The 27,013-nt window shown below is 40.0% G+C and overlaps 1 protein-coding gene across 2 annotated transcripts in view; it reads left to right on the top strand.

Moving 5' to 3' along the window:
• Positions 1 to 27,013, top strand: part of PRKG1 (protein kinase cGMP-dependent 1) — a 1,343,672-nt gene that overhangs the window by 140,461 nt on the left and 1,176,198 nt on the right. The window contains exon 1 of one of the 2 annotated variants that reach the window (XM_032607771.1): positions 10,285 to 11,162. The exons of the other annotated variant lie outside the window; for it this stretch is intronic. Within the exon in view, the coding sequence (XP_032463662.1) occupies positions 10,897 to 11,162 (266 nt within the window). The 5' untranslated portion in view covers positions 10,285 to 10,896. Of the gene's footprint in view, positions 1 to 10,284; positions 11,163 to 27,013 lie in introns of those variants that run through there. 2 annotated transcript variants of the gene reach the window in all.

Genomic DNA, 27,013 nt, shown 5'->3' with positions numbered 1-27,013 from the left:
ATTTTTTTATTCCTCTTTTTTTATTGTGGTAAAATATACATTAATCATATTTATTTTGACCATTTATAAATATGCAGTTCAGTGGCATTAAATACAGTCACAGTGTTGTGTAACCATCACCGCTGTCTATAACCAAAACTTTTTCATCATCCTCAACAAAAACTCTGTAACCATCAAACAGTAACAACCCCATTTTCCCTCCCACCAGCCCTTAGTAACCTCTATTTTCTGTCTCTATGAATTTGCCTATTCTAGGTACCTCGTTTAAGTGGAATCTACAACATTTATCCTTCTATGTCTGGCTTATTTCCCTAAACCTAGTGTTTTCAAGGTTCGTCCATGTTATAGCATGTAACAAAATGCCATTCCTTTTTTGGCTTAATAAATCCCACTGTGTGTATATACCATATTTTGTTATTCATCGGTTGATTGACACTTGGGTTGTTTCCACCATGTAGCTATTGTGAGTCATGCTGCTATGATCATTGGTGTACAGATATTTGTCCAAATCCCTGCTTTCCGTTCTGTTAGATGTGCAGTGTAGGTAGTAGCAGAGTTGTTGGATCATACGGTAGCTCTACGTTTAACCTTTGAGAAACTGCCGAACTGTCTTCTACAGTGTCGTCTTGTTTTTAAACAATTATCACAAATTTTAAGCATATACAAAAGTATAAAAATACTGTGAGTGTTCCTTGTATACCCATGAACTCCTCCAGCTTTCTTATTTACCAACTGATGGCTGTCATGTTTTATCTATACCCCCACCTGTTTCACTCCGTTCCATATTATCTTGAAGCGGCTCCGAGACAACATGTAATTAATTACACTATACATTTTAAAAAATTAATTATTATTTTTTTGGCTGTGTTGGGTCTTCATTTCCATGTGAGGGTTTTCTCTAGTTGTGGCAAGCGGGGGCCACTCTTGACCATTATTTTTGTTGCTTTTCAAATATCTTTATTTTTCTGCAACATCTGTTGTATGAATTTTAAAATCAATCCATCAACTTCTATTTTTAAAACTATTGTTGGAATTGCATTGAATTTAGAGATAAATCTATCTGGGGTGATATATTGTAATATGTAAATGCAATTTTGATCATACTACTCTTAGTTTTCTAAGTATAGAATAATCAGTTTTTACTATTAAAAATTACTCTTATTGATACAGTGGTTTATAATTTTTTATGCCCATATTCTCCAGTTTGCCGTAATCTCTTTCATACAGTAACTCATCAGTAATAGCAATTGAAAAGCTGCTTATCCCATGCTATATACTAATGAGCATTCTCTATTACAAGTGTTTGAACTATTACTTTTGTCTTTATTGGAAAAATGAGTTAATCTTTTAAAGTAAAAATGGATCTCTTTGTTCTCTAAGAAATGGAATAATGATAATACGAATGTATGGTATGTTTTTCTATTAAACAAATAAATGTATTTGAATTTCCAAGGTTAGCTCTGTCAGGATACTGTTTCTTTAAGCTATCTAATTATTTTAACCTGATTTTCCTGGTGAATAGATTTTCGCACTCACAAGGAAAGAGCAGTCTTTATAGAAGAAGGATAAAAGGAGGCTAATTTTAGATGAAACACGAAACCCAGTGAAGAGACTATAGTATCATTTCATAGGTGTGACAGATATTTTGCTATTTCCAAATGTCACTTTGGAATCTTCCATATGTTACTTACTGTAAAATTTCCCTGGTTATGGCGTTTTATGAAATCCTTGGTGCCTCCTAGGATAAATTTCACTTTCATGGGAAAGGTACTCCAGGTGTACTTTCTGGCAAGCATGTGGCTTTGTTCCTCGCATACCAGCTGCTGCCCCCCACTTGGAGATTCCCCTGACCAAAAAATTACCTGTGGTTTCCAGGACATGTTCATAGAAGAATCCATTCTAAGGGATTATACATATATTCAAAAAGGCTCTTCCTTAATAAAAGTTTTTCATCAACTGTAAGTTACAGAAATTCAACTAGTGCATTAATTTGGCAAACTAATCCTTTGGTTTCAACCAAGTGGGCTTATGTCAATTGGTTATTTGGTGATTTAAGCTTTCTGTACATGTCTCTCTCTCTCTGTCTCTGTTTCTCTCACACATACACATGGCTTATTACTTTTCCTTCCCCTTCCTCTGTACTATGATAACCTTTCAGTTTTTTCACTTTTGCTTTTAAGTTAGTCATTTCCGTATCTATTATCCCTCCCCCTAAGTTGCTCCTCCTACACTATCATAAGCTTCTTGTTTTTTTTTCACTTTTTTACTGGGGTATAGTTGATTTACAACGTTGTGTTAGTTTCAGGTGTACAGTAGGGTGAAGCAGTCATATATATATCATATATATATATATCTCAATTTTTTTTCAGATTTTTTTCCAATCTAGGTTATTACAGAATATTGAGTAGAATTCCCTGTGCTATACAGTAGGTCCTTATTGGTTATCTATTTTATATATAGTAGTGTGTATATGTTAATCCCAGTCTCCTAATTTATCACTTCCCCCCACATATCCCCTTTGGTAACCATAAATTTGATTTCCACATCTGTGAGTCTGTTTCTGTTTTGTAAATAAGTTCATTTGTATCATTTTTTTTTTTTAGGGCAGATGCTCTAACTTGTCTCTGTTTATCCTTAGTGTCTAGGGGAATGCCTGGGATCTGTAGAAAGTGAGCAAAACATATTTGTTGAATAAATGAAACCAAGTGCATTTGATCAGGTAATACAAACATTTATTTTTAGTTTCCCATTCAAAGGAAGAATGCCAGATTTATGATATCTTTCTTAATAAAAAGATTCCTGACATAAATGGCCCTTCTCCAGCATCTTTCCTAGAATGCTAATTTGACATTTACGCAAAAGGTAAATCAGTTTGTTTAGCTATGGAGGAGAGGAAGTTGTCACCCCTGATTAATAACAGTGCGCTAGCATCTAATCCCCAGCAACTTGTGGCATTTCCCATCTGTTCTTAACATTACTCCATTTATGCTCTTAACATTAAAATATCCAAATATTTTGAATGGAGACATTTTTAAAGGAAGAGTTTGTTTCTACTGACATACCCAAGCTAGAAAAATGATTTAGAAGAAAAGTACAATGACTCACACACACACACACGCGCGCACACACACACACACACACACACACACACTCCAGCACCACCTCATGTTACCCAAAGTATTCCTGGCAGAGTTTCTTGCTGATGATTTTAGCCACAGTCTGAGTAATGTCTGCTTGCCCGAGCATTGTAAAGTGATCTCCCTTTATTAGATGAAGTCTTGAATGAAAGGTGGCGTGGTACTGTGTCTTCGTAGTTCAATACCTTCTGTCTTTCTGCCACCTCTCTGCAAATTGTGGGTGGCTGGAAAGGATGCTGTAGGAAAGGGAGAATTCTGCTGAGCCAAAGTGTTTTTCAACACACAAAAAAAGATTCTTCACTGTAACTAATGCAATATTTAAAATTATTATGGGACAGTTTTGAGTGTTTCTACCACCTTCTCACTCTTATTAAGGCTGCCAAAATGTAGCCCTATATAACACAGATGGGAAAAATATCATCAACACGGCACTTGGGGACGTTACCTGTAAATATGGGTGTTTTAATATCTCCTGGAATACTGTAGGTTCAGTGGAACTATTTTTTTTTATAAAAACAAGTTATAATATATTTTTATAATAAATGACTAGACATTTTGAGAAAATAATTTCCAAATAAATGTGTCCCCTTTGCATCAGAAATAGTAAATGAACTATTGAACTAACTATGCAGTTTTGATTAGAGACCAAGAAAAATAATGATAGTTATAACAGTTTGAGTGATTGTCAAAATATAGGGCTCCTTATGCCTGGTAATGGTTTGTTAGCTTTTTTTACATGAGGACTGTTAATTTGAAATAACCTGAGTTAAGCACAGATGAATGTCTCCATCAATAAAAAGCAGGTGGTGAGAATTAAGACTGGAGGTGATTTTTATCATATTCTTAAAAAACATACATATGTAATAATATTTAGCTTGTTCTTTTAAAATATCAGAACATTCTGAGTTGTTATTAAAAATATTTAATAAGACACCAAATGCCATTTTTTTAAGGTAAGAAGAACTATAATCCTATAGCATCTATGTGAAGAAAGGGCATACTCTCGTCTTTGTCCCTTGTTACTGAGCATTTTATCACAAAATGGGACTGCTGTGTCATATTGCACTGGACTAACGGTTCTGAAAGTCAGGAAATGACAGCACTAAGTTAGGCAATAGGCTAATATACAAACCAGATATTAAATCTTTTGTGTCAAAGTTGTATAAAAATATGTATTTATATACAATTATGCTTTTATATGAATATGCTATTTAATGAGGCATGCACAAGTAAATGGTAACAGTGAGTGGCTACCTCCATAAAAGGGGGTCTGTGTAGGTGGGGAACAGGGATGAGAAGGAGACCTACCTTTCATTGCATATCGTTTGGTTTTTGAATTCTATATCATGTACATCAGTTTATAAAAAGAAGTTCCGTGTAGATGAGTCCAGTGTCTCTCACTTTAAAAATCAAACCAACAAAAACCTACTATATAGCACAGGGAACTATATTCAATATCTTGTAATAACCTATAATGGAAATATTCTTTAAAAGAATATTTTAAATACTTTAAAAAATGGAAAATATTCTTTAAAAGAACATATGCATGTATATATATAACTGAACCACTGTGCTATACACTTGAAACTAACACAACATTATAAATCAACTATACCTCAATAAAAAAATCAAACCAAAACATCAAGTCAAATCAAATAAAAAGATAGACTCAAAGGACTTGTATTCTTTCCCAACCCCTCTTCTCAAATATTTGATTAGAACCGGAACCTGAAAGGCAATATGATATGGGGGCACTTAATTTCCATGAATGGCTATGGAAATATCCAATTAATAAGAATCCAAGATATTTAAATGTATTTCCAGAGCCGAACATATTATAAAAACACATACTGCTGTACAAGAGTTATTACTATTTTACAGATGAGAAAACTATAAGGCTCAGCAGATGAAATAATTTACCCAAGGTCACAGAGCAAGTTCACTACCCAAGGTAAACTATGGTAGCATTTCTACCCCATAAAAGTTTAAACTAGTGAGTGGTTCCAATCCCTTCTAGAACCTATGGTTGGAAGGATTTACACTTCAGTCATAATAAGATACAACTTTTAAACATGAATATCTTTTATGGAACAGAGTTTGTCATACTCAGAAGGCTATCTGTGTTGTCATCAGTGTGCTTTAAACAATTTATAATTTGTAACAACTTTTGATGTCCCCAAGTACCTATTTGAAATGTACTAAAGTAGCTTCACTAAAAGTGACTCTTTTGTAAAGTCAGGCTTTCTGAGAGTGGTAAAACATTTCTGGCATTTTTAATGGTCATTTTAAAGTGGTAGCTGAGTAATTCATTAGTTTTATCTTGTTGTCTAACCAATTACCGCAAACTTAGAGACTTAAAGCTACACTTGCTTTTTATCTCACAGTTGTGGAGGTGAGAAGTCTGGGCATAGCATGACTGGGTCCTCTGATCAAGGTGAGATCAAGGTGTCAGCCATGCTGTACTCTCATCTGGCGTACAGGGTCCTCTTCCTCACTCTAGTGGTTGTGATAGGGGTCAGTTCCCTTCTGTTGTAGGACTGAGGTCCCCATTCCCTTGCTGGCCATCTGTCAGCGGTTATTCTCATCACCCAGGTTCCATCTGCATTCCTTGTCTCATGGCCCCTTCTGTCTTTAAAGGCAGCAGTGGAGAATCTCCCCCGAGTCAAGTCCCTCTCATACTAGTAGATCTTACATTAAAGCCAACTTTAAGATACTTTAGTTACTTTTGCAAAATGCCTTCACAGCAGCACCTTGATTAGTGTTTGAATAACTGGGAGAAGGTACATATCACCAAGCGGTGAGAAGCTTGGGGGCTGTCTTTGAATCCTGCCTACACAAGTAACGAGTAGGCTGAATGTAGTATAAATATTACCACCATCATCACCACCACACCAGTCTGTTCAGTCCCCTGATGGGCTACTTTCTCCACCAAGAATCAAAGCAGAGGATCCATTACCATTTTATTTATGTTATTTATGTAGGGTCACATTTAAATGATAACATCTTGTTTTCATCTCACTGCATTTGAGCCTTAAAGATGCAGATGTGAGAATTGAATATCCATAAGTCCGATTTATATTTGGGAAAACTAAGTCTCAGGGGGATGAAATTAATTGCCTGAAGTTCCATAGCACGTGTACCTCCATGTTTCAGGTTCAGGGTTCTTAATATATGGCAGAACTTGATTTCTAACAATATTTAAGTACCATCATCTCTTAGTTTTATTTTCAGAATTCCTAGGAAAAAAAATTTTTCAAACTTTTAGACAGCTACCACAGAAAATTGTAAAAGGCAATGGTTTTCCTATTGCACGCAGCATGAAAAAGAACTCCATTTACACCAATAGGACCACATGGTGGAAAACATTTATGCATGCTTTTCTGTAGGAACATGTTTTACAAGAAAACATAATCTATGCTACATTAAGTAAATTCAATACATTGAAACCAGTTTTGAAGTTTAACTGAGGCAACACTTCATTTGCTATTTTCATGTTCTGTGTGGTGGTTAACATAGATGTGGTTGTATTTCAAGACTTCAGGCTTTTATCTCGCCTAAGGTGTGACCACACTTTATGGTCACCAGAATGATTTAGGTGACAATGTTGAAGCCACATCAAGTATGATGTAGAATTAACTGAAAGTGCTCCAAGTTTCTGTTAATCACAAAGTCACTGTAATCTTTATAGGACCAACCAGACTCCATCATAAATCTTTCTTTTCAGTTTTAAACTCAGCTGAAGTACACAAATGGATGTTGTCTATAAAAACAGACTGATAATTTCAAAATGTAAGTCATAGGGAGAGCAGAATTCCATAGACTCTTTAAAGATAGAAAGGTGAAATGGACCCAAGGTGACTCCCGTTCCCCATTTTACAAATGAGGAAAGTGAATCCCAGATAAGTTTAGGGATTTGCCTGAGAGCACACAGCTTGGGAAGTGACAGAGCTGAGAAATAAATATAGTTTTTGGATCCAGTCCAGTACTTAGTTTACTAATTGCATCCCTTGATGGAAAATGTATTGCATGCAGTTTCCCACAAATCCTGTCATCTTTGTAGCCAAGAGCGGTGTTTGGATGTAAGGTATTGAAAATAGATGGTTTAGATTCCCCTCATCTCACCCATTCCCAAAAACTTAGACCCTTGTCTATATTTTCATTTCCCCAAAACTTTCTCTGCACTCCTCTACTGCCATCCGTGGGACCTCACTCAAACCATCTGCACATGACTATTTTCCTCACTCTGGATCCTTGTAACATGCAACAAGGTCAGTGTTCCAAGGGTGGGGCAATGGGACTGGTCCACCCACTCAACGATAAATGCAGCAATTGCTTGAACTTAGACCAACAGTATTCTTTGGGGTGGGGGGAGGAGTATTTTATCACTGACATTGGTGAGAACTCCTGGCATATAGTGATAATAAAAAGCACACTATTTGTCTGTTTTATTATTATTATTGACTTTTTAAAAATATATAGATACTGTCTTCCCATTGCCCCATGTGACACTGACCTGGATTAAAGGACAGGAATTCCCTATGAGCTACTCACATCCATACGGCTTCAAGTTCTTTAGAAAGTGTTCCTTATTAGTGGGGTGGAGGTGGAGAGGCAAAGCGGCATCATAACATGTGAAGGTACATGTACTTTTGAAACTATATATGAAATGTATAATAGATCCCAAAGTATCATAAGGAAAACAACTTTGGTAAAGAGATTGGTTGCTGAGAAGCCAGAGTCTTAGATACTTATCTGAGCTTATATGGGATTTTAAGTTTAGTGTGTTCTCATCAACAAAGAACTTCTAGTTTTGCTTGTCAGTGGGCTCATAGAGAAGTGGACATTTTAATGTATTTCAGGTAGAAGCAGTATGCATGGGGATTAAGACAGCCTGGGTCAAATCTGGACACTGTGGCCATGGACAAATTAATCTGGCTAAGTTTCTCCATCTATAAAATGAGAATAAATAATAGTACCTACCTTACAGAGTCATCTTGGGGATAAAACCATCTAGTCACATAAAGGGTTTAGCCCTGCGCTGGTGCATATTAAACACTCAATGGATATGTACCATCACTGTCATTTCCAGTAGCTAAAAGATTTTTAAATTTGTCATTTTAAAAAGTGTTTTATTCTGACACAAAATTCTGTATATTTTCTTTATTTCGTTCAAACATGGAACATGAAAACTCTCACACAGGTATTTAAGGACCTAACCTCACTTCCCTGTGATTAAGATATTTATTTAGCAAATATCTCCAAGGGCACTAGATGGCGACCTTCTCCTTTAAGAAAAAAAAAAAAAAAATCTAAGGTTTCATTAACACTTTTTGCTTTGACAGTTGAAACTTTCTGCTACAGATTTAAAGAACAAAGGGTAGAGTCACATCTTTGAACACCAGAGTCTCAGAATCATAGAATTTCTAGATTTTCAGGCTTCAAGCTAGGAGCAGCATGGCCTGGGGAATCCTGGCTTCAAACTTTTGCCCTTGGGTGATCTTGGACTTCACCTTTCAAGATTACATTTTCCTCCTCTATAATATGAAGTGGTTGGGGTAGATCATCTTCAAAGTTGCTTACAGATTTAAAATGCTATGATTTTTAACAAATCAGTGTATACTCTTCTACCAGTCTGTATTTTCTCAAGCGTTCCTGTGCTCTAAGTATTTCCTAAGCCAATGGACACGATTTAAGGTCACCGGATGTCAACATTACCTAAGTTAAAACTGATTTATTAAAAAAAAATAAGATTAATTTTGGAAGATAGGGGTGAATTTAGGGTTTTGAGATGTTTGTAAAATAATGGTCTAAAGGTTTCTTTTTTTTAATAAGCAAGATAAACATCTGAATATCTGCATTTAAGATTAGTATCAGACTTGAAAATAACCTGTCCATTTAAGAATCATTTAAAAACTATTTCTATATCTCCCATAAATAAAATTGAACCTATGCCTAGATATTTGAAGGTGATAATAAATTTTTCTACTGTATTTTTAAATGCCAATTATTTTGAGTGTTTCTAAAAGGATTATAGCCGATTGTTTATAGATAGAAGCAATAGAATAGTAACTATCAACAGGACAGAGAACTCCTTCTCAAATATGAGTAGATGAAGCCAGTCTTGAGCATCTGGTGTGATTAAAAATTCAGATGTGGCTTAAAATGTTTTTAATTTAAAATAATCAGATGAGTAGAACTAACTGTAAATAATAAAGACATCTTCAGAATAAAAAATATTTTAGGGTTTATTTATAAGTGAAAGTATATGCCTGCTTTTTCCTTTACTGAGGTGTTTCAGACAAGGTAGAAAGATTTGTTTTTAATAAGTAGCCAGTGGATTGTACATTGATCTTTCTTTTTAAGGAAAATTACTATTTCTACAAAAACCCTTTGGTATCTTAGTTTGCATCCATTTTTTTTTTCCTTTAAAAAAGCCATGTTAATTTATGGATCATTACCTGAGGAAATGCTCCTCCCACCTACCCAGACAAACTCTTAAACAGTGATTTATGTTATGAAAAATGCTCCCTGTGACATATACGTATACAAAAAATACAGTGTAGGAAACAGAAAATACTCCGGGTTCAAATGAGTATAAAAATCCCTTTAGCAGAGAGTGTGGTGATGGATGCACAGGTGAGGGAGAAATACAGATAACAGAAGCTATTTTTCCCTAAAACAGGAGCTGGTAGGGTGAGCCAGCAGCTTAGCACTGGTAGCCCTCAATTCGCAACCATATAAGATGGTATGGTAATATAATTTGGATGCTCAATATACAAATTTTAACTGTAGCAGATGAAATAGAATCCAAACTCGAAGAAGTTTACGATGGATGCATGGACCTTTTTTTCTTTTCGGTAAACATTGGCTCATTACCCTATGAGTAATTCATCCAACTTACCCACCAACAATTTTAGTTTACTATTTCCACTAAAATTTTATGCTGAAAACACCTGGAACTGCGAGTGCTCTGTCATTCTTATTACTCGGGGTCACAACCACAGAACTTCCCAGTTAGAAACACACACACACCCCCTTATCCAGAGCAGAAGTAAAAGGTGAAAACAAAGATGAATTCACGCAGGTTATTGTCTAAAGGCAGTTTAATATTTATGAAATGTTACACAAACACACACACACACAAACGCACGTACACACACCACAAAGTCTTCAGGCTCCAGTTACAAGCGCTGCGTCATCTGCCAGATCACATGGTAATTGTTGCTATTTCAAGGATCAAGTGGCATAAAGCTCTCCCCTCCACCTCCACCCCACCCCTTTCCTTTGGCACCATACAGCGTGCAAGAGTGATTATTATGTGATGAGGTGAGACCAGGCTCACTGGTCTAACCCTCCCAGCTAGAAAGCAGGCTCTCGGTGGGGTGGCGCGCGCGCCGTGTTCTCACGAAGTGATTGGGAAAGGGGGACGGGGGAGGGGGTCTCAGGGGAGGAAAGGCAGCTCTAATTGGTTTCTCAATGAAAGATAATCACCTATTCCCCGGAGAGACTGGCGATTAGCACTCTGCCTCTCCTCTCCTTCGCTTTTAGACTTCTCATCCTCCCCTCGGTGCTTTTAGTCCCTTCAGCAGAAGCGGCTCGAAGAAAGCGGCTTCTCGCGCCGCACTAGGAGCAGCACCGCTGCGCTCGAGTACTTAGCGCCCGTTCACTCGCTCACTCCGCGCTCGCCTCGCTCGGCTGTCGTCCCAGCCGCCTCCGCCGCCGCCCGAGACAAAGTTTCGCGGAGGGGCTCAGGGAAAACATGAGCGAGCTAGAGGAAGACTTTGCCAAGATTCTCATGCTCAAGGAAGAGAGGATCAAAGAGCTGGAGAAGCGGCTGTCAGAGAAGGAGGAAGAAATCCAGGAGCTGAAGAGGAAGCTCCATAAGTGCCAGTCGGTGCTGCCCGTGCCCTCGACCCACATCGGCCCCCGGACCACCCGGGCACAGGGCATCTCGGCCGAGCCGCAGACGTACAGGTCCTTCCACGACCTCCGACAGGCATTCCGGAAGTTCACCAAATCCGAAAGGTAGGCGCCGGGGCTCGACGCGGAGGGCCGGAGCGGGGCCACCCCTCGCGGCGAGCGGGCCGGGTGGCCGTCCTGGCGGCGGCTCGGGGGGGCTGGGGGCTCCGGGCCGCGGCGGCTCGGGGGCTGCTCGACGCAGGGCGCCCCTAGTTCTCCGCAGCGCGCCAAGTGGGGGCTGGCCCTCGCGGGCCGGGAATGGGAAGTGTTTATTTTTATTTCTGCCCATCACGTGCTGTGCTTGTCTCCGCCGGGCTGGGAAAAGCGAGCTCCTCGGGGAGACGCGCCCCTGTGGCGGGGTGAGGTGGGGTGGGAAGAAGGAGCGTGGAAAGTTTTGTCGCGCTCGCTAACTTGGCCGCTCCGCACGCGGCTGCAGTCGCGCGGTCTTTCCTTCGCGCACCCCTGGGGGGGCGCCCGCGGGGGACAGAACCCGGCCCATCCCGGGGCCCGGAAAATTTCCCGGAGGTGACCCCCAAACCCAGGCCACAGGGCATGCTCAGTGCGCCGCTGGAGCCATTTCGGAGCGGCGACGGGAGGCTGGACAGGGTTGGGTTCAATTTAGGGACTGAACTCGCCCGGAGCCCAAGCCCTGCTGGGAAGGCGCAGAGGGGGTGGGGGGAGGGAGGCGGGACTGGGATGCGTCTCCGCGGCAGGAATCAGCCTCTGAGGGTCACTTTCCAGGCAGCAAGCGATGTCAGCAGGAGATTGTAAAGAAACCCCACTTTCTGGATGTTCTTTTGCTCAGTTTGTGTCCCTTCCAGAAGCGCCACATCTTGGGCTGCCCAGGGCTTGGAGGCGGTTCGGTGACCTTGCACCTGAAGCAGGTTTGGGGCTACTGGTCAGCCCTGTCCCAGGGTGGATAATGCCCCCTCCTTGTTTGTCTTCCTTCTGAGTCTCCCTGGAAAAGCTGGGATTAAGAGGGAGGGGAGCTATTTCTCTGGACGCCTCCAGGCTCCTTCCTTTCCTTCTCCCAGCACGTTGAGGGCCAAGTCCTGACAGTTCAAAGTTGTTGTCGCTCTTTCGTGGTGTGCAGAGGAGGCCGGGCGATTTTGGCCACAAGTAGGAAGCTTTTGCTCTCCACTGGCCGCCTTCACCGGAGAAGGCTGATCGATTGGCTGCAGCATTAAAGCGCCTCTGGACATTAGGGAGAGGAAGTGCAGACTCCAGAGCCCATTACTGGCTTTTAGTCTCTGGAATTGCACGGCCGAAAGTGCATTTCTCAGGATATTGAATATTCCATTAGGCGTGCCTTCATGCCCACCTACCTCTTACCCCTTCCCTGTTGTTAGATCACTTGGCGTCTGAGTTTGGGGCCCTCAGGGGACCCCTACATTAGTCCTTCCCCCTAAGCTCTCTGATTTTGAGGCCAGTACTTCTAAAGAGTATGTCCTCTTGTATGTCTCCATCCAGGCCAGTTGCAGGGCTCTGGATGTCCCCCACTCCTCCGCTGCACCCCTTCCTTGTCTGTTTCAGTTGTGTACTGATTACGGTGTTTGCATGTGGGAGTGGGGGAGAGGGGAGCAAAGGAGTCTGGGTAGGGGTTGAGAGCTGTTAGAAAAGGGCCAGGAGCTGGGAGTGGGTTGAGGGAGAAAAACAGGAATCAGGCAGAAAGGATTCACCTTGGGAACTGCAGGCCCACTCTGAACCAACGTCTTGAGGGACAGCTTTCAGATTTCCTGAGCGACGCTCCACATATAAAATGACACCGTGCACGTAGCACCTTTTGGCCCAGGCTGCCTTGGAAGTCCCTATCAAATGGAACAATGGCATTCTTACTTCTCTCAGGCCAAGACTGCAATCAGAGCTAACATTTGGCCTTGCCCTTGGTTGGGAAGCTGCTGTGTCTTGCCTCAGCTGAGCTGCGCATTCCTCGGCCGCTGCCCTGCCTCGCTCTCAGCAGCTGGAATCAATCTGCCCACCTCCTGAAGAAGCCACTTCATCAGCGGTCACCCGGCAGCTGTTCGCCTCCTAGGGCTGACCGGCTGGGGCTTTATCGCATTTTTGAAATTTCAGATCTCTGTGTCTGGACTGTGCCCCTCAAAGAGTAACCAGCACCACCTCGTAGCAAAGAGGAGATTTCACTGGGGTCTAGAGAGGACAGGAGAGGAAACTGTCTCTCCCAGAGTCCGCTCTCATTCGGGAGCTAGCTCTCAAAGAGGCACTTTTATTTTCCTTGATAAGAAATCTCTCTAGGAATGAGAGGCGTTTTTGTGTGTACTGAGAGGAAATGGCTGATCTTTCAAACGTACACATCATCTTCCTTTTTTTTTATTCCTCCCCCGCCCCCTCCCCCGCCCCCGCGCACACACTCCCGACGTTTTCGAGTTAGGGGTAGGAACATTCATCAAAAGAGTGGATCATGCGCAGTAGCGGTCGGTCGGGCGCGTATTTGTGTCTGCAACAGCTAGCTGAAGTGCTTTTCTACTTCCTCTGTGCGCTGATTTACGCTGGGACTGAGTGTAAACTTTTCCCCGCTCAGCACTTAGCTTTATGCTTTCAAATGGAAGCGTGGAGTGTATTTTCAGCAAGCTGACTCATTAGAGTTTAAAGAATTTTGACAGGTATAATATATGGGCATAGTAACCTCTGGAATTAGGTACTCATCCTAGCATTTAAAGAGACAGTACTAACTTAATTATTGGTGAGACACCTTATTTTGGCCAAGAAAAGAAATAATTTAAAAAGTATATCTGGGATACAACATTTAACAGCAAACAAGATGCTTTCAAAATAAAAGCGTATTTGCTAATTTTCAGATATTTGGATTTGGGGAGTAGACATTCCATCAGCTTGTGCATCCTTTGTTAAAAGTTGTGCCATCCTGATGCACTTACTGGGGCTGAAGGAGACTGCTTTATCACAGAGCTAGTGTTCAATTGCAATTGCTGTAGGATTTAGTGATAGCTATTCATGCTATGGGTTTGTTTCAGACTTTACTAGGACACCCAGTTTTTATACTAACAAGAAAAGAAACACATTTTGAAAGTGTAGGAATTGTTTGGCGGGCAGAATGATAAAAGAACTTTTGCCTGTAACCACTGTTTTAGAAAATGATGGCAATCTGAAATATTTACATAATCGGTGGTAAAAATATCTTCAGCTTTTATTGCAGTGGAAGGACATGGGAGAATTCACCGACTGTTGTAATCAACTCAGTCCAATTAGCCAGATTTCCATGTGTCCACAGAGGGTATAATGCACAATCTCCATTAAGAATGATCTAAGTATCTAAGGAATGCTTAGATGAAAATCATACTAGGGAAAGGGAAGATCTGAGCTCACAGCATAAGTATCAAGTGTACAGTATGATCATGTTTAAAAAGAAAACATCCGACTTATTGCAGTCCTCATTTTCATACCCCTTAGAAATGCCCAGTAGAGATCAAGTGATAATCACTGAAAACTGTAGGCTGTTTTGGATGACGATGATACTGTACACTTATATATATAACTTTCTGCCAAATAACTGAGTATTTCACATGGTTTTCTGTGAACTTCTGATTCCCTGCATGCATATATTCCACATCAAGAATTACCTGCTATCCTAATTCTCCCCCTTAACTTTTTATACACACCTAAATTCCTTATTTTGACCACCCAGTTAGCTCAGAAGACTGTATACCGTTGTTGTTTTTTAAATTAGCTTAGGCAAAGGCTGGAATCAATATTAATCTGTTACAGGAATAATATATTGTATTCCAAGCCGCTTGAGCATTTCCCGTCACAAATCCCTTGATTCTTGATGATGTACATTCATCCTTTGGAACTTGTACCTTCTTCCACTGGGACATGGATGCTTTGGAATGGATGCCCCAGAAAACTCTTTGCCTTTTGCATCTCTGATTCATTTCAGCTGGTTTAACCTTCAGACTAAATCAAGGGATTTGGCCTAATTTTGATATAAGCAACTTCAGTGAAATGAGCGGGTACCGGTGGAATTCTGGGCCCAGCTTATTAATTGTTCACATAGAAAATACACAATGCTTTAAACTAGCGATGCTAAGAATAATAAAGATAGCTAATCTTAGTGATGTTAACACAGTGCTAAGCTCTTTACTTTCAGTAGCTCATTGTTTTTCTACCAGTGGTCCTAGATCACATACGTACTTTTCACGTGAGGACACTGAGGCTTGAAGAAGTTAATTCACTTACCTAAGATCTCACAGCTAGGAAATGGCAGCCATGTTTGAAACCCCAATCTTGCAGTCTTTAGAGCCCCAGTTCTCAGCAGTTATATTCTATAGCCTTGGAATCTGGCCAGTTCCATCTTACTAACTGGTGAATCCTTCCAAATAGGAAGAAAAGAACCTGCCCTAAATTAGAATAGGATTTTTTTTTTTTGAGAAGTCTTAGAGCCAGCACGAAACTGACCTTATGAAAAAGTGACCAATGAGCCCTTGTATCCAGCACGTACGCCCTGGGTGTGCTGTGCCAGGCCAGAATTTCCCCAGGCTGTCCTGCTCTGGGGATTGTCATTTCCTAATCATTCCCTCTTCTTCCTTCCTCACTCAACTTCTCTAGCTCAGTGTCATGTCATAGGTGGTGCCGATGAATAGTGCAATCAGGAAGGATGTGAAAAGGATCTTGGTTGCTGCCTTTGGATATCATTCACTATACCCTTTGCCTTTTGCCTTACAGACCCCTCCTGCTGATTCCTTCATCCCTACCAATCCTTCCATCCAAAGGAATTTATTACTACTTGACAGCATACCAATATGTTAACCAGTTATCCTTTCTGGATTAACGCAGTAATGTTTTAACAGGAGCTTCTGGGAGAGGACATTCGTTTAGTTTACTCAGAGGAGTCATATTTATGATGAGAGTTGAAAGGGAGAAAAGCTGAGGAGGTGAGGGGAGGATTTTTAGGCAGGCTGGCTTGTCAAGATCCTTGTGTCTTGCTGCGTGTAATTTGAAGAGGACAGGTTCCGAGCGTAAGCACCTCACACCTACATTCAGTCAAAGAGGTACAGGAGGTAGATAGTACTCTGGTTTTAGTGATGAGAAAACTGAGCAAATCACTACTGAAGTGCCTTTGAAAAGATATCGGAAATGGGACCAGAAAGACAATATAGGTTTCTTAATTTTGCATCAGTACCGGCGTTGGTGAATTGATATCTCCAAGTTATTATCTATTTATACTTATTATTTAAGACATATCCACTTTGCTTTGGTGTTGGTTTGGGCTCTGGGATCAAGTACATTTTCCAGATATATTTGTAATACACCAGGAGTTCTCGTTCCATCCGAATCCTTGATACATGTGTAGGTTGCAAGTTTTCACATTTAATCATGTGTTCATTAGAGATTTGACTGACCCTCATGGAAATATTTCTAAAAGACCTGAAAAAACAAAAGACGTTCTATCTTTTTCCTCTTTCCTTGCTAAGTGGCTGCTGCCCAGTGCCCTTTCCCCACACTGTGTAGGAGACGCTGAGAGTGCATTAAAACCCTCTCTTTCGATAAGATTTTCAGGTGATTTCATGGTTGCTCTGAGTAGGAATAATTATTTTCATTTGCCACTGAGCATTTGCTTATCAGAGTTCAGGACCCTGTGTTATCTCAGATTCTTGTAGCTCTTGGAAGTTACTGTGAGTTCTGAGATAAACCAGGGATAGCATATCCTGTTTCACAAAAGTGAAAGCTCAGAAGCTTGGAAATTGTCAAAAATGACTACTAGCTTTGTTAGTGTCCTGTGCTGTAGGATCCCCGAAGAGAAAAGGGGCTGTATGTGTATGTTTATGTGTATGAGTATTGTGTATGTATATGAGTATGTACATATATGTATACACGCACACAAATTGCTGATTTATTCAGTTCATGATTTTATACTTCTTATGGTAGTTACTATTCTGAAACTCCTCTAGTTTGGCCCCATCAATTTCTTGGGGAAAGGAGGATTTACTTCTTGGGCTATTATCATGAAATAGACGACAGCATCCTGCAGCTTGTCAAATGCTTGTGCTTGGTATTAAGACACACAGTCCAATACTGTCTCCCAGAGCAGGGTGCTAGAACCAATCTCTGTTGCTTTTTATCGAAGTACTTCCTACCTCCTGCTTTTACCCAGTGATGATTTTTTTACCTTCTTTTACTTTGTTCTTGGATCTGCCTGTGTTGTGCATCTCTCTTTTGGGTCCCTGGTTCCTCTCTTCTAGCTTGACACCTGGAACTCCTGCCAGATCTCTCATTTGCAAAACTCATACAACCGCAAACGTAGAACAGAGGTCTTGTTCAGAATAGTACTCTAACATTTTAAAATCTTTCATGTCTTCAGATATTTCAGATTTTTTAGATATTGTACAATTTGAATTTCCTAAAGTTTTAAAAATAATTGCTCATATTGAAAATATACAGTGCTTTAAAATATTTCTCAATGAAAAATAGATATTTCCAGAAAATGTGTATCTTTGAAATAGATTTGTTTTATTATATAAAGGCTAATCCCTTTATTGTTGTTCTGAACAACAGATTTCCTTTTAAAAAACTCTTAACCTTACTCTGCACTACTCCCTAAACATTGTTGGTGGACCGCAGACTTCAGTGTACGTTATGTTGCTTTTATTTTAAACATTTTCATATTGTTTTTTTATGTGGGCATATAATAGAAACCCATGCTACCTTAGAAAATAGTGGAGTTTTAAATTCAACCAATATAAAGTTTATATTAGCTAGAAAGTTGTAAAATACTTTCTATAATTTGTCCTGTCCAATGTGTTGGCTGTGTGGTTAACCTTTTTTTTAGTGCATGTTGATTTGACATATTCTTGGAAATTAGTCCTAAACAGTCAACATGTTGATACTAGGAGTTGATTTGGGTTGATTTTATTACGTGGATGAGCATGTTGATAGCACTTTGGTGTGTAAGGGAGTAACATGCTGATTTCACCTGAGTGTTTATTTAATAAATGAATTTGCCTTAATAAGGCAAATCCAGTAAGACATCTGCTGTAATTACCTTGTTAGGACTTCGTTTGAATTTTTTTTTTACTTGTGATAAAGATTATACAAGTACAGTTCTTAAATATGCTCTCTGACTTGTTGCTAATTCAAACTGTTCCTCCTTTATAGATCAATTTAGAGAGGGCTTCAAAATGTGTTTTAAATCCTCAGATGTGTCTTTATTTGAGCACTTTGACCTCAAATCCTGCAAAAATGCTACTGACAAACCTTATAGGGAATCGTAAACGTACTTGTGTATTTGCCTCTTACAAATACTTGTAGGTCTGTTTGTTCAACTGTATTGCCTGATGAGCAAATCCAAAGCCTTTGAGTAAATGTCAGTATTTTGCTTGATGACTTTCATTGCCCTCATGGTGTGGGTAATGTTAATTTCATGTCTCACAGGACCACCAAGGAACTTCACTACATATGCTAAAAATTCTCAAAATAGAAAATTCTTTTATATGTTAGGCTGTAAACCCCTGGGTAGAAACCAGGTCTGTTTATAGTAAAAATTCCAACCCTATACAACCCTCAGCTTACCATACATTTCTCTTCCCACGTGCTAATTTTCAGAGGCAGGGTAAGAACAGCACGTATCTAGAATGTATTAAAAACAAACAAATTAAAAAAAAAACACCCACCCTGAAACCTTCTAGAGGATAGAACCAATTCATATTCAATTCAGTCTCCTCTCAGAGAATAAGTTCACTCTAAAATATTCAGGACAAAATTTCATGTCTTCAGATTTCAGCTGTGGTGTCATGGCGCAAAGTGGTGTGTTTGATTAGTTGTAAGGTTAAAATGAGTAAATAATAGGTTAAAAATCAAACTTCATGAATTATTTGCTTCTTAGGAAATAAGGTTGAGTGCATGCACAGGCACCTCCCTAGGGATGGTTTTTGACTTGCATTCCAATTGGCTTCCCCGACTGGGAGGATGACAAATACATGGCAGGAAATTGCACAGAACCCACAGTCGGTCTTTTCACAAGAGTGTGTTGCACGTGAGAACATCATTCATCCCGTGAGTCACTGCAGAAAAAATGTTTGAGAACTTCTGATCTGAACTATGGCTCTAACATATCAAAATCTTGATGCTGTGACACTTAAAGCTACTTATCTATAAATAATGGTTGTTAGCTTTACTGTACTCTACTTAGCATGTATACGTCAGAGCCCCATTTCCCAAAGTGTGATGTTCATATACTGGTGGCATCAGGGATGCTTCTAGGTGGCACACAAGTTAATTTATTTTATATTAACAGTAAGGAGTTATAATGTACTGAGGGAAAAGATGTAACAGTCACGTTAAATCTACGCCATGTGGCTGCTGTTGCTTAGAATAACGCTTCATTTTACGGGTTCATAGATTTTAAAGGAAAATATAGAAAAATACAGATTGTGAATAACATAGATATAAATAACACAAAAGAGGGAAAGATGGTTTTAAAGTCATTTTCAACAAGGAATGAAACAGATTGTTTCCATCCTCATCTCCTCCATGTTGTGGAAGATTCTGGCTAATCGAGTTCTCACTATACCTGTCTTTGGGTGACTCCTTGGATGGCTGTCTGTAAGTTTCTCCACAGGAATTGGAGTGGGGACATAGAGTTAGATGGGAAAGGTGGTTTTTATAAAATATACCCTTGCTCTGATGGTAAATCAGTCTGGTTGAGAATTAATTCACTTTAATATATCATCAGAGAAATGTGTGGTGTACCCCCAGATTTATGAATTCCTTTGCCATGCCACAGCAGGGCCCATAGGTGAAGGGGACAGTCGGGAAGTAATAAAGGGTTGCCAGGCCTCCGGTCACCATCCAGCCTGGGGTTGCTGGGCAGCTCTCTCTTTCCAGAGTGTGTCCCCAGGGCTCCTCCTTGGACCCTGAGAGTCGGTACCTGTGGCTCTGTGGCATCTTGTAGCCAGAAATACAGGATGCTTTCTTTCTTTCTTTCTCTGTAAAAGTACAATTTGGAAAAAGTTTGGAAGGAAAAGTCTTTCATAAGATACACATATATTTTCCTATAATCTGTATTCCCTTTACTTGTAGGAAACTAGATTAATCTAAAAGATAGATATTTGTTTAAAAAGTATTGTTAAAAGAATGGTTTTGTGGAAAAATGAGAAAAATATAAGGAGAAAGGAGGGAATATATTACAGGAGGAGGAATTGGCAACAATCCGTTCTTCTTTCAGAATATAGTGCAGGTTGTCTCCCTACCTACTTAAGAAAGGGACTCTTTAAGGTTTGGATATAGGTACCCTCCAAAAGGTAGGGGGAAAAGGAAGGTGAGGGAGAGGAAGGGAGGGAGGGAGGGAGGAAAAGACAGCAAGCAAGAAGATTCCAAAAATTACCACAAGATGGCAGCAGGAGTATAATATTTAGCAATTGTACAACTAGTAGTTTGGAATGTCCTTTAGTTGAATATTAAAATATATTCTCAAACATATCACTTTCTTTTTTTATTGAAGTAAAATTGATTCACAGTATTATATTAGTACAGCATGGTGATTCAATATTTTTAGAGACTGTACTCTGTTTAAAGTGATTGTAAAATATTGGCTATATTCCCTGTGCTGTACAATATATCCTTGTAGCTTTTATACATGGTAGTTTGTGCCTCTTAATCCCCTACCCCTATCTGCCCCCGCTTCCCTCTCCCCACTGGTAACCACTAATTTGATTTCTCTATCTGTGTGTCTGTTTCTGTTTTGTTATATTCGTTCGTTTGCTTTATCTTTTTTTAGCTTCCACATATAAATGAAAACATAACTTTCTTAATATGAGGATTCAAGTGTTTGGAAAGTGTATCATTGAATACATACAGTATTATAGTTTTCCAATTAGTAGTGATTTGGGGGAATGTGCTTAAAAAGCCACGGTGCAGTGTTCTTCTTTAGTGTTTAGTCTAAACCAAAAGAGAAACCAATAGTGCACTTTGCATAGAGAGCTCTTTTACATTGATGTTGGTCTGAGGGAGATTCCTAAAACCCCTGTGAGGAAACCTCTGGACTCATATTTGGCACAGAAAAGAAAACTGAGAGAAAGAATGGAAAATTAATAGTAGTAAAAAAATATATGTGTGAGGAGATAGAGTAAAGGGAATGGTTTCCTACGCACTCCCGTCTCCCCGCATAACGAACTAAAAGACAATTATTATAAGAAAAAATGAGCTATGAGACAAAACTTCTAATAGCTTCTAATAGGTTGTTTGATCCCCTTGATAACTCTGTGATTCTAGAACATAATTAGGTAAATCGTAACATGGCCTGTTGCAGTCTGAGGTCCTTTTTAGAAAACATTTTAATACTTTCCAGTTAATGTGATTATTTACATACATTAAGTCTTTTTTAAGAGAAAAGCCAAATGTTTTATGGGATGCCCTAAATATAAACTGCCTCTCGATTCTAGGGTAAAAAGAAATGAGTGTAGTCTGAACTACCACAAAGGGAGAGATTGTGGGTCGTACTTAATGGACTGTAAGTTTTTGAATCAATATTCCCTTGGAAAGTGCCATTCAGTCTTCCTGTAAAAGGCTATTTCATTCAGTCTGTGACCCCTCTCATGTGAAAGCCCCCAGGGGACTGGAAGTGAAATAGTCTTGCTGATGACAGCATTTGTGATTTAACACTGAGGAGAAATGTTCTTATTTTGGTCTGTCCCAGTAACCAAGGGTCAATGCCAAAATGAAGTTGTACTGTGCATAAAAAAGAATTCACGCGTGATCACATGGCCTCTTTCATGGGTTTCTTTGCTCAGCTTTCTTTCTTTCTTTCTCTGTAAAAGTACAATTTGGAAAAAGTTTGGAAGGAAAAGTCTTTCATAAGATACACATATATTTTCCTATAATCTGTATTCCCTTTACTTGTAGGAAACTAGATTAATTTATCTAATTGTACTTAGATAAACAAGCAATAGGGGAAATAGAGAATATTTAACACTGCACAATTTGATACCCTGTTTGACAATAAGCTGCCTTTGTAAAAAGTGTTTCGAAACTCAAATATGTTTATTTGAAGCTGTCAGTATACAAAACTGCTCTTTGGGGCAGTCATTTATACTTTTCCTAGGATAGGAAAAAAAATGTTAAACAGTCGATGACTGCAAGAAAGGATCAAGAGTAGATCAAATGTAGGGTATGCTTTCTGTTGTCTGTAGGGCTAAAAAAAAGGAGGAAATCTAGTCACTAGTAGACACGGTGAAGCAAGAGATAAGTAGCAATACATTTTGTTTTCTTCTGGTTTGTTATCAAGGCAAGACAAATTTCTGAAGTGTGGAAGCAGGGCTGGAAACATACTGCCTTGAAATCATCTGGTTATCTAGCCTCTCCAGGGCATTACCAGGGATGTCCACACAGGATGAGACAGGCCTTGGACCCACTGAGCTTCTTGATATTAGAGCAATTTTTAAAAAAATATTTCTGTATTAATTTTATTATTTATTTTGGCTGCGCTGGGTCTTAGTTGCAGCACGCGGGATATTCATTGCGGCATGCAGGCTTTTAGTTGTGGTATGCATGCAGGGTCTAGTTCCCTGACCAGGGATCGAACCTGGGCCCCCTGCATTGGGAGCGTGGAGTCTTACCCACTGGACCACCAGGGAAGTCCCTATAGCAATTTTTTAAGAAGTTTCTTTTGTGTGGCTCTGCACCCTTATTCACCATGTTAAAATGCTTCTTGATGTTTCTAGTTTGTTTTTCTACCTGAAGTAGAATCATCCCGTAACAGTCCTCAACAACCTGCTTTTTTTTTTTTTTTTCCCTTAACTATAGCTCCTTTCCAGATCAGTCCGTATTGGTCTAATAACCATGTACTGTGCTATTGTATCCATGTACTTCAGCTTATTAATAGTGATAGTTGTTTGTTTTGTTTCTTGTAAGCATAAACCACACTGCAGCTAACATTCTTGTACACATTTTCTCATATGTCTTTAATTTATATATGGGATAAATCCCAAACAGTGAGAGTGGTAGGTCAAAAATGTTGCTAATTTTCAGTGTGAAGTTTTTAGTTTGTGACTATGCATAAACTTTCTGTATCAGATAAATGATCTCTAGCCTTTTCAATTAAAAATAAAAGGCATGTGAGTGGCATTTACAAAATCAATTTTCTACATTAAAGACAATTCAAACATACAACTATAGCAGAAACATGCGGAAAGTTATTTCTTTTTTACACTTGAGTTGCATTCATGAGAATGCTCTTTTTTGAAGTAATGTTTACATGCCCTTTTACTTTTCAGATTTATCAAGTCCATATTGTGTTTTGGCTTGATTTTTTTAAGTTGGATAAAACTTTTGAATTCCTACAATGTGATATTGAAAGTAAGGATAAAATTGTTCGTATATACTGCTCTTAAATAGCTAAAGTCCATCATCAAGAATCACAGTGGTTTGTTTTGTTTTGTTTTTCATCAAAATACATTTTTGATACTTTAAAGATTCTGGGGAACTTGTTCCCACTTGGGAAAATAACAAATTCCAAATCTCTCAGTTACATTTTTTTAAAAGGCCAGTGGGAAGATTTGGACATATATGGTATTGGAACTACTGAGTGGAGCTTTCTTTTTATAGGATGGCAACTTCTGGGAGAGTTTTCTGTCCTTTTTTTGATCATTGTTATGGTATTGAACTAGATTTACTGAAAGGTAACTTTGCAAACATTTATTTCGACCAGAATTCATTCATATCACATATAATCAATCATGAGGTTGAAGCCAAAAAGTGAAACTGATTTTGGAGAGTCAGAGGAGTAATCTGAGAGATTTTAGCCCAGTCTAATAGAAAAATGACCTGAAACTGTCATGAAGATTAAAACAATGGGCTGTGGCGCCACAGACCTGAGGTTGACCTCTGACTCTTCCTGCACATATGGCTGTGTGTTTTTTTTTATTAATATGACTGTTAATGTAATCTTTATATCCCCTTTTTAATTTTATTTATTTTTGGCGCCATTGGGTCTTTGTTGCTGCGTGTTGGCTTTCTCTAGTTGCGGCGAGCAGGGGCTATTCTTCGTTGCAGTGCACGGGCTTCTCATTGTGGTGGCTTCTGTTGTGGTGGAGCACAGGCTCTAGGCCGGCGGGCCTCAGTAGTTGTGGCATGTGGGCTCAGTAGTTGTGGCACGTGGGCTCAGTAGTTGTGGCTCGTGGGCTCTAGAGTGCAGGCTCAGTAGTTAGTTGCTCCGCGGCATGTGGGATCTTCCTGGACCAGTGCTCGAACCCGTGCCCCCTGCAATGGCAGGTGGATTCTTAACCATTGCACCACCAGGGAAGTCCCTGGCTGCGTGATTTTAAACAAATTGCTTTACCTCTCTGAGCTTTAGTTTCTAATTTCTATAAAATTGGGATGATGCTACTTCCTCCCCTAAGGCTTTGCGTACAGGAATACTCTCTCCATACGTGTTTGTGGAATAAAAAATGATGAGCGTAAAGTGCTAAGTAAGAGTGCTAGCAAATGTATAACAGTGAAAGGTTTGAAAAGTTGTAGAGATTCTTTACAACGTTAGTTCTGGTATTAACACATTATAGAACCTCATGCCTAGAAAGGATTTTAGGAGATATCCTTCTTCATCCCCTTTGATGAACAAAACGGTAATGACAAAAAATGTTTTTAAAAATCTAGCGGTTCAGAAATACTGTGATTTTCCAATGACGTGAAGCTTATTAGTGACAAAACTGAGATTAGATCCCCCTGTGTCTTATTTGCCATTCTCCTTAAATCCATTGTAAACATCTTAAGTGATGAGTGAAATGAGGAAAACTAGATGTTTGTAAGTTGGAACAATGGGACAAGTGGAAATGAGATGGTTAGATGCTATCTGCATTTTATAAAAAATATAAAGTGTTCATGTATGATCAGGCAGAGGACTCAAAATGTGCTATTACCCAGTTTAACACCCCAAGCAACTCTAGAAGACTAAGTTTCTTAGAAGAGCTGTTTCTTTTTTTTTTTTTTTTTTGCGGTATGCGGGCCTCTCACTGTTGTAGCCCCTCCCGTTGCGGAGCACAGGCTGCGGACGCGCAGGCTCAGCGGCCATGGCTCACGGGCCCAGCCGCTCCGCGGCATGTGGGATCTTCCCGGACCCACGAACCCGTGTCCCCTGCATCGGCAGGCGGACTCTCAACCACTGTGCCACCAGGGAAGCCCAGAAGAGCTGTTTCTTAAAGGCCCTGGGTTTAAATGAAACACTGCCGTGAATTGCCCAGAAAGGATGATAATAAGACAGGAATGCTGGGGGGACCAGCTATGTCAGGCTCAGGGAAAGACACTGACGTCCCCGGAAGGGTCTTTCGGAGTGGAGGTCCTTCACAGTGGGAGCATCTCCTATGGGTAGGGGTTATTGACAGGTTTCATATTCCATCAGGCTGGAAGCCTTATTTCCCGGGAGCTTTTCTGTTCCTCCTTTCATTGTCTATTGTTCAGCCCTCATAAATGATGAAGGCATTGCTTTTCATATCTAGTGGACCTGTAGATCTAGAGGTTTGGGTGGATGCTCTTTGTAGGTGTTCTAACAGCCTGTATAGGCTGGAGAGGAATGTCACTAGCCATTGCTGTGCCTGTTTTTCCAGGTCGACATTAAGCTTATATGTCAGTGCCTGTTCGCAATTTAGAGGCTGATTTTTTTTTTTTTTTTGCCTCTCACTGTTGTGGCCTCTCCCGTTGCGGAGCACAGGCTCCGGAAGCGCGGGCCCAGCCGCTCCGCGGCACGTGGGATCCTCCCAGACCGGGGCACGAACCCGTGTCCCCTGCATCGGCAGGCGGACTCTCAACCACTGCGCCACCAGGGAAGCCCTAGAGGCTGATTTGACTACGTTAGAGCTTTTCAGTTTGGACAAATACTAGTCCAGATTTTATTTCTCCCAGGGCAATTTCATCTGTCAGTCAGTCAGCTCAGACGGGGGAAGATATATGAAGTCACATACGTCATAACCAAAGCCAGGTTCTTTCCTTACCAGCCTGACGCTATCATGTAAGATACTTCCAAAGCCTCGGCCTCTTCAACTGTTGAAAACCCTGTGAGGTTGTTGAGAGGCGCAAGTGAGCTCGCTCACGTAATAGATTTAGCTCCTTGCGTCCTAGAGTACAGTCATGCAGTAAACTTTAGCTCTCATTGTCATTACTTACTGATTCTGGCTTCATTCACAAAACACGTCATGACTTCTAATGCTGTGCCAGGATATCCATACAGTCTTCCCATATTTCTACTCCATTCTTGGTTCTAATTCTGCTCATTGAAATAACTCTGACCCTATTTTCGGAGTCATTTCCTGAATCACAGATGCCCCCTGACAGAGGCCACATTTCGGAGTTATTCTCCTGTCTATTTTTCATCTGCAGCATAGTCTCAGTTTTCTTTCTACGGATTTTACACCCCTCCTTCACTACCCCATCATATTAGAAACCACTCTTGTACTGGATTTAGCTGTGTTAAGGTCCCCTCTGTCGCACTGTGCTCTAGAAGTTAAATAAACCCGGGGCTTCTCAAACTCTAAATTGCATTTGAATCACTTGGGGAGTCTTATTAACTGCAGTTTCTCATTCAACAGCTCTGGGAAGGGGCCTGAGATTCTGCCTTTGTAATTAAGTCTCACGTGATGCTGATGTTACTGGTCTTCAGATCCTTAAATAGCGAGGGATTAAAGGATAGGTGTTGATTGATAGTTCTTTGGTTCAGATGAAAGTATTAGTCTCTTGTGGTTCCATGAAATGTCACAGATCTCTGGTGGTTTATGGGTCTCTTGTTTTCGAGGTGTGACTTGTGTAAAGATTTACAGGAAACCAAAATTGGGCTTAAAACCAGAGACAGCTAGTGATTTTCATTTCTGTAGGCTGTAGTTTTCTTACCTGTAATTTTAGGGGGAAAGAAACTTTAATGCTATAATTTCAACACTTCCCTATAATTTTGGTAAATTGTTTCC

This window comes from Phocoena sinus, chromosome 16, assembly GCF_008692025.1.
Source record: "Phocoena sinus isolate mPhoSin1 chromosome 16, mPhoSin1.pri, whole genome shotgun sequence".
In the NCBI taxonomy this organism is placed as follows: Eukaryota; Metazoa; Chordata; class Mammalia; order Artiodactyla; family Phocoenidae; genus Phocoena; species Phocoena sinus.
The sequence above is the reverse complement of the archived record's forward strand: the minus strand, read 5'-3'. Positions and strand labels throughout refer to the sequence as shown.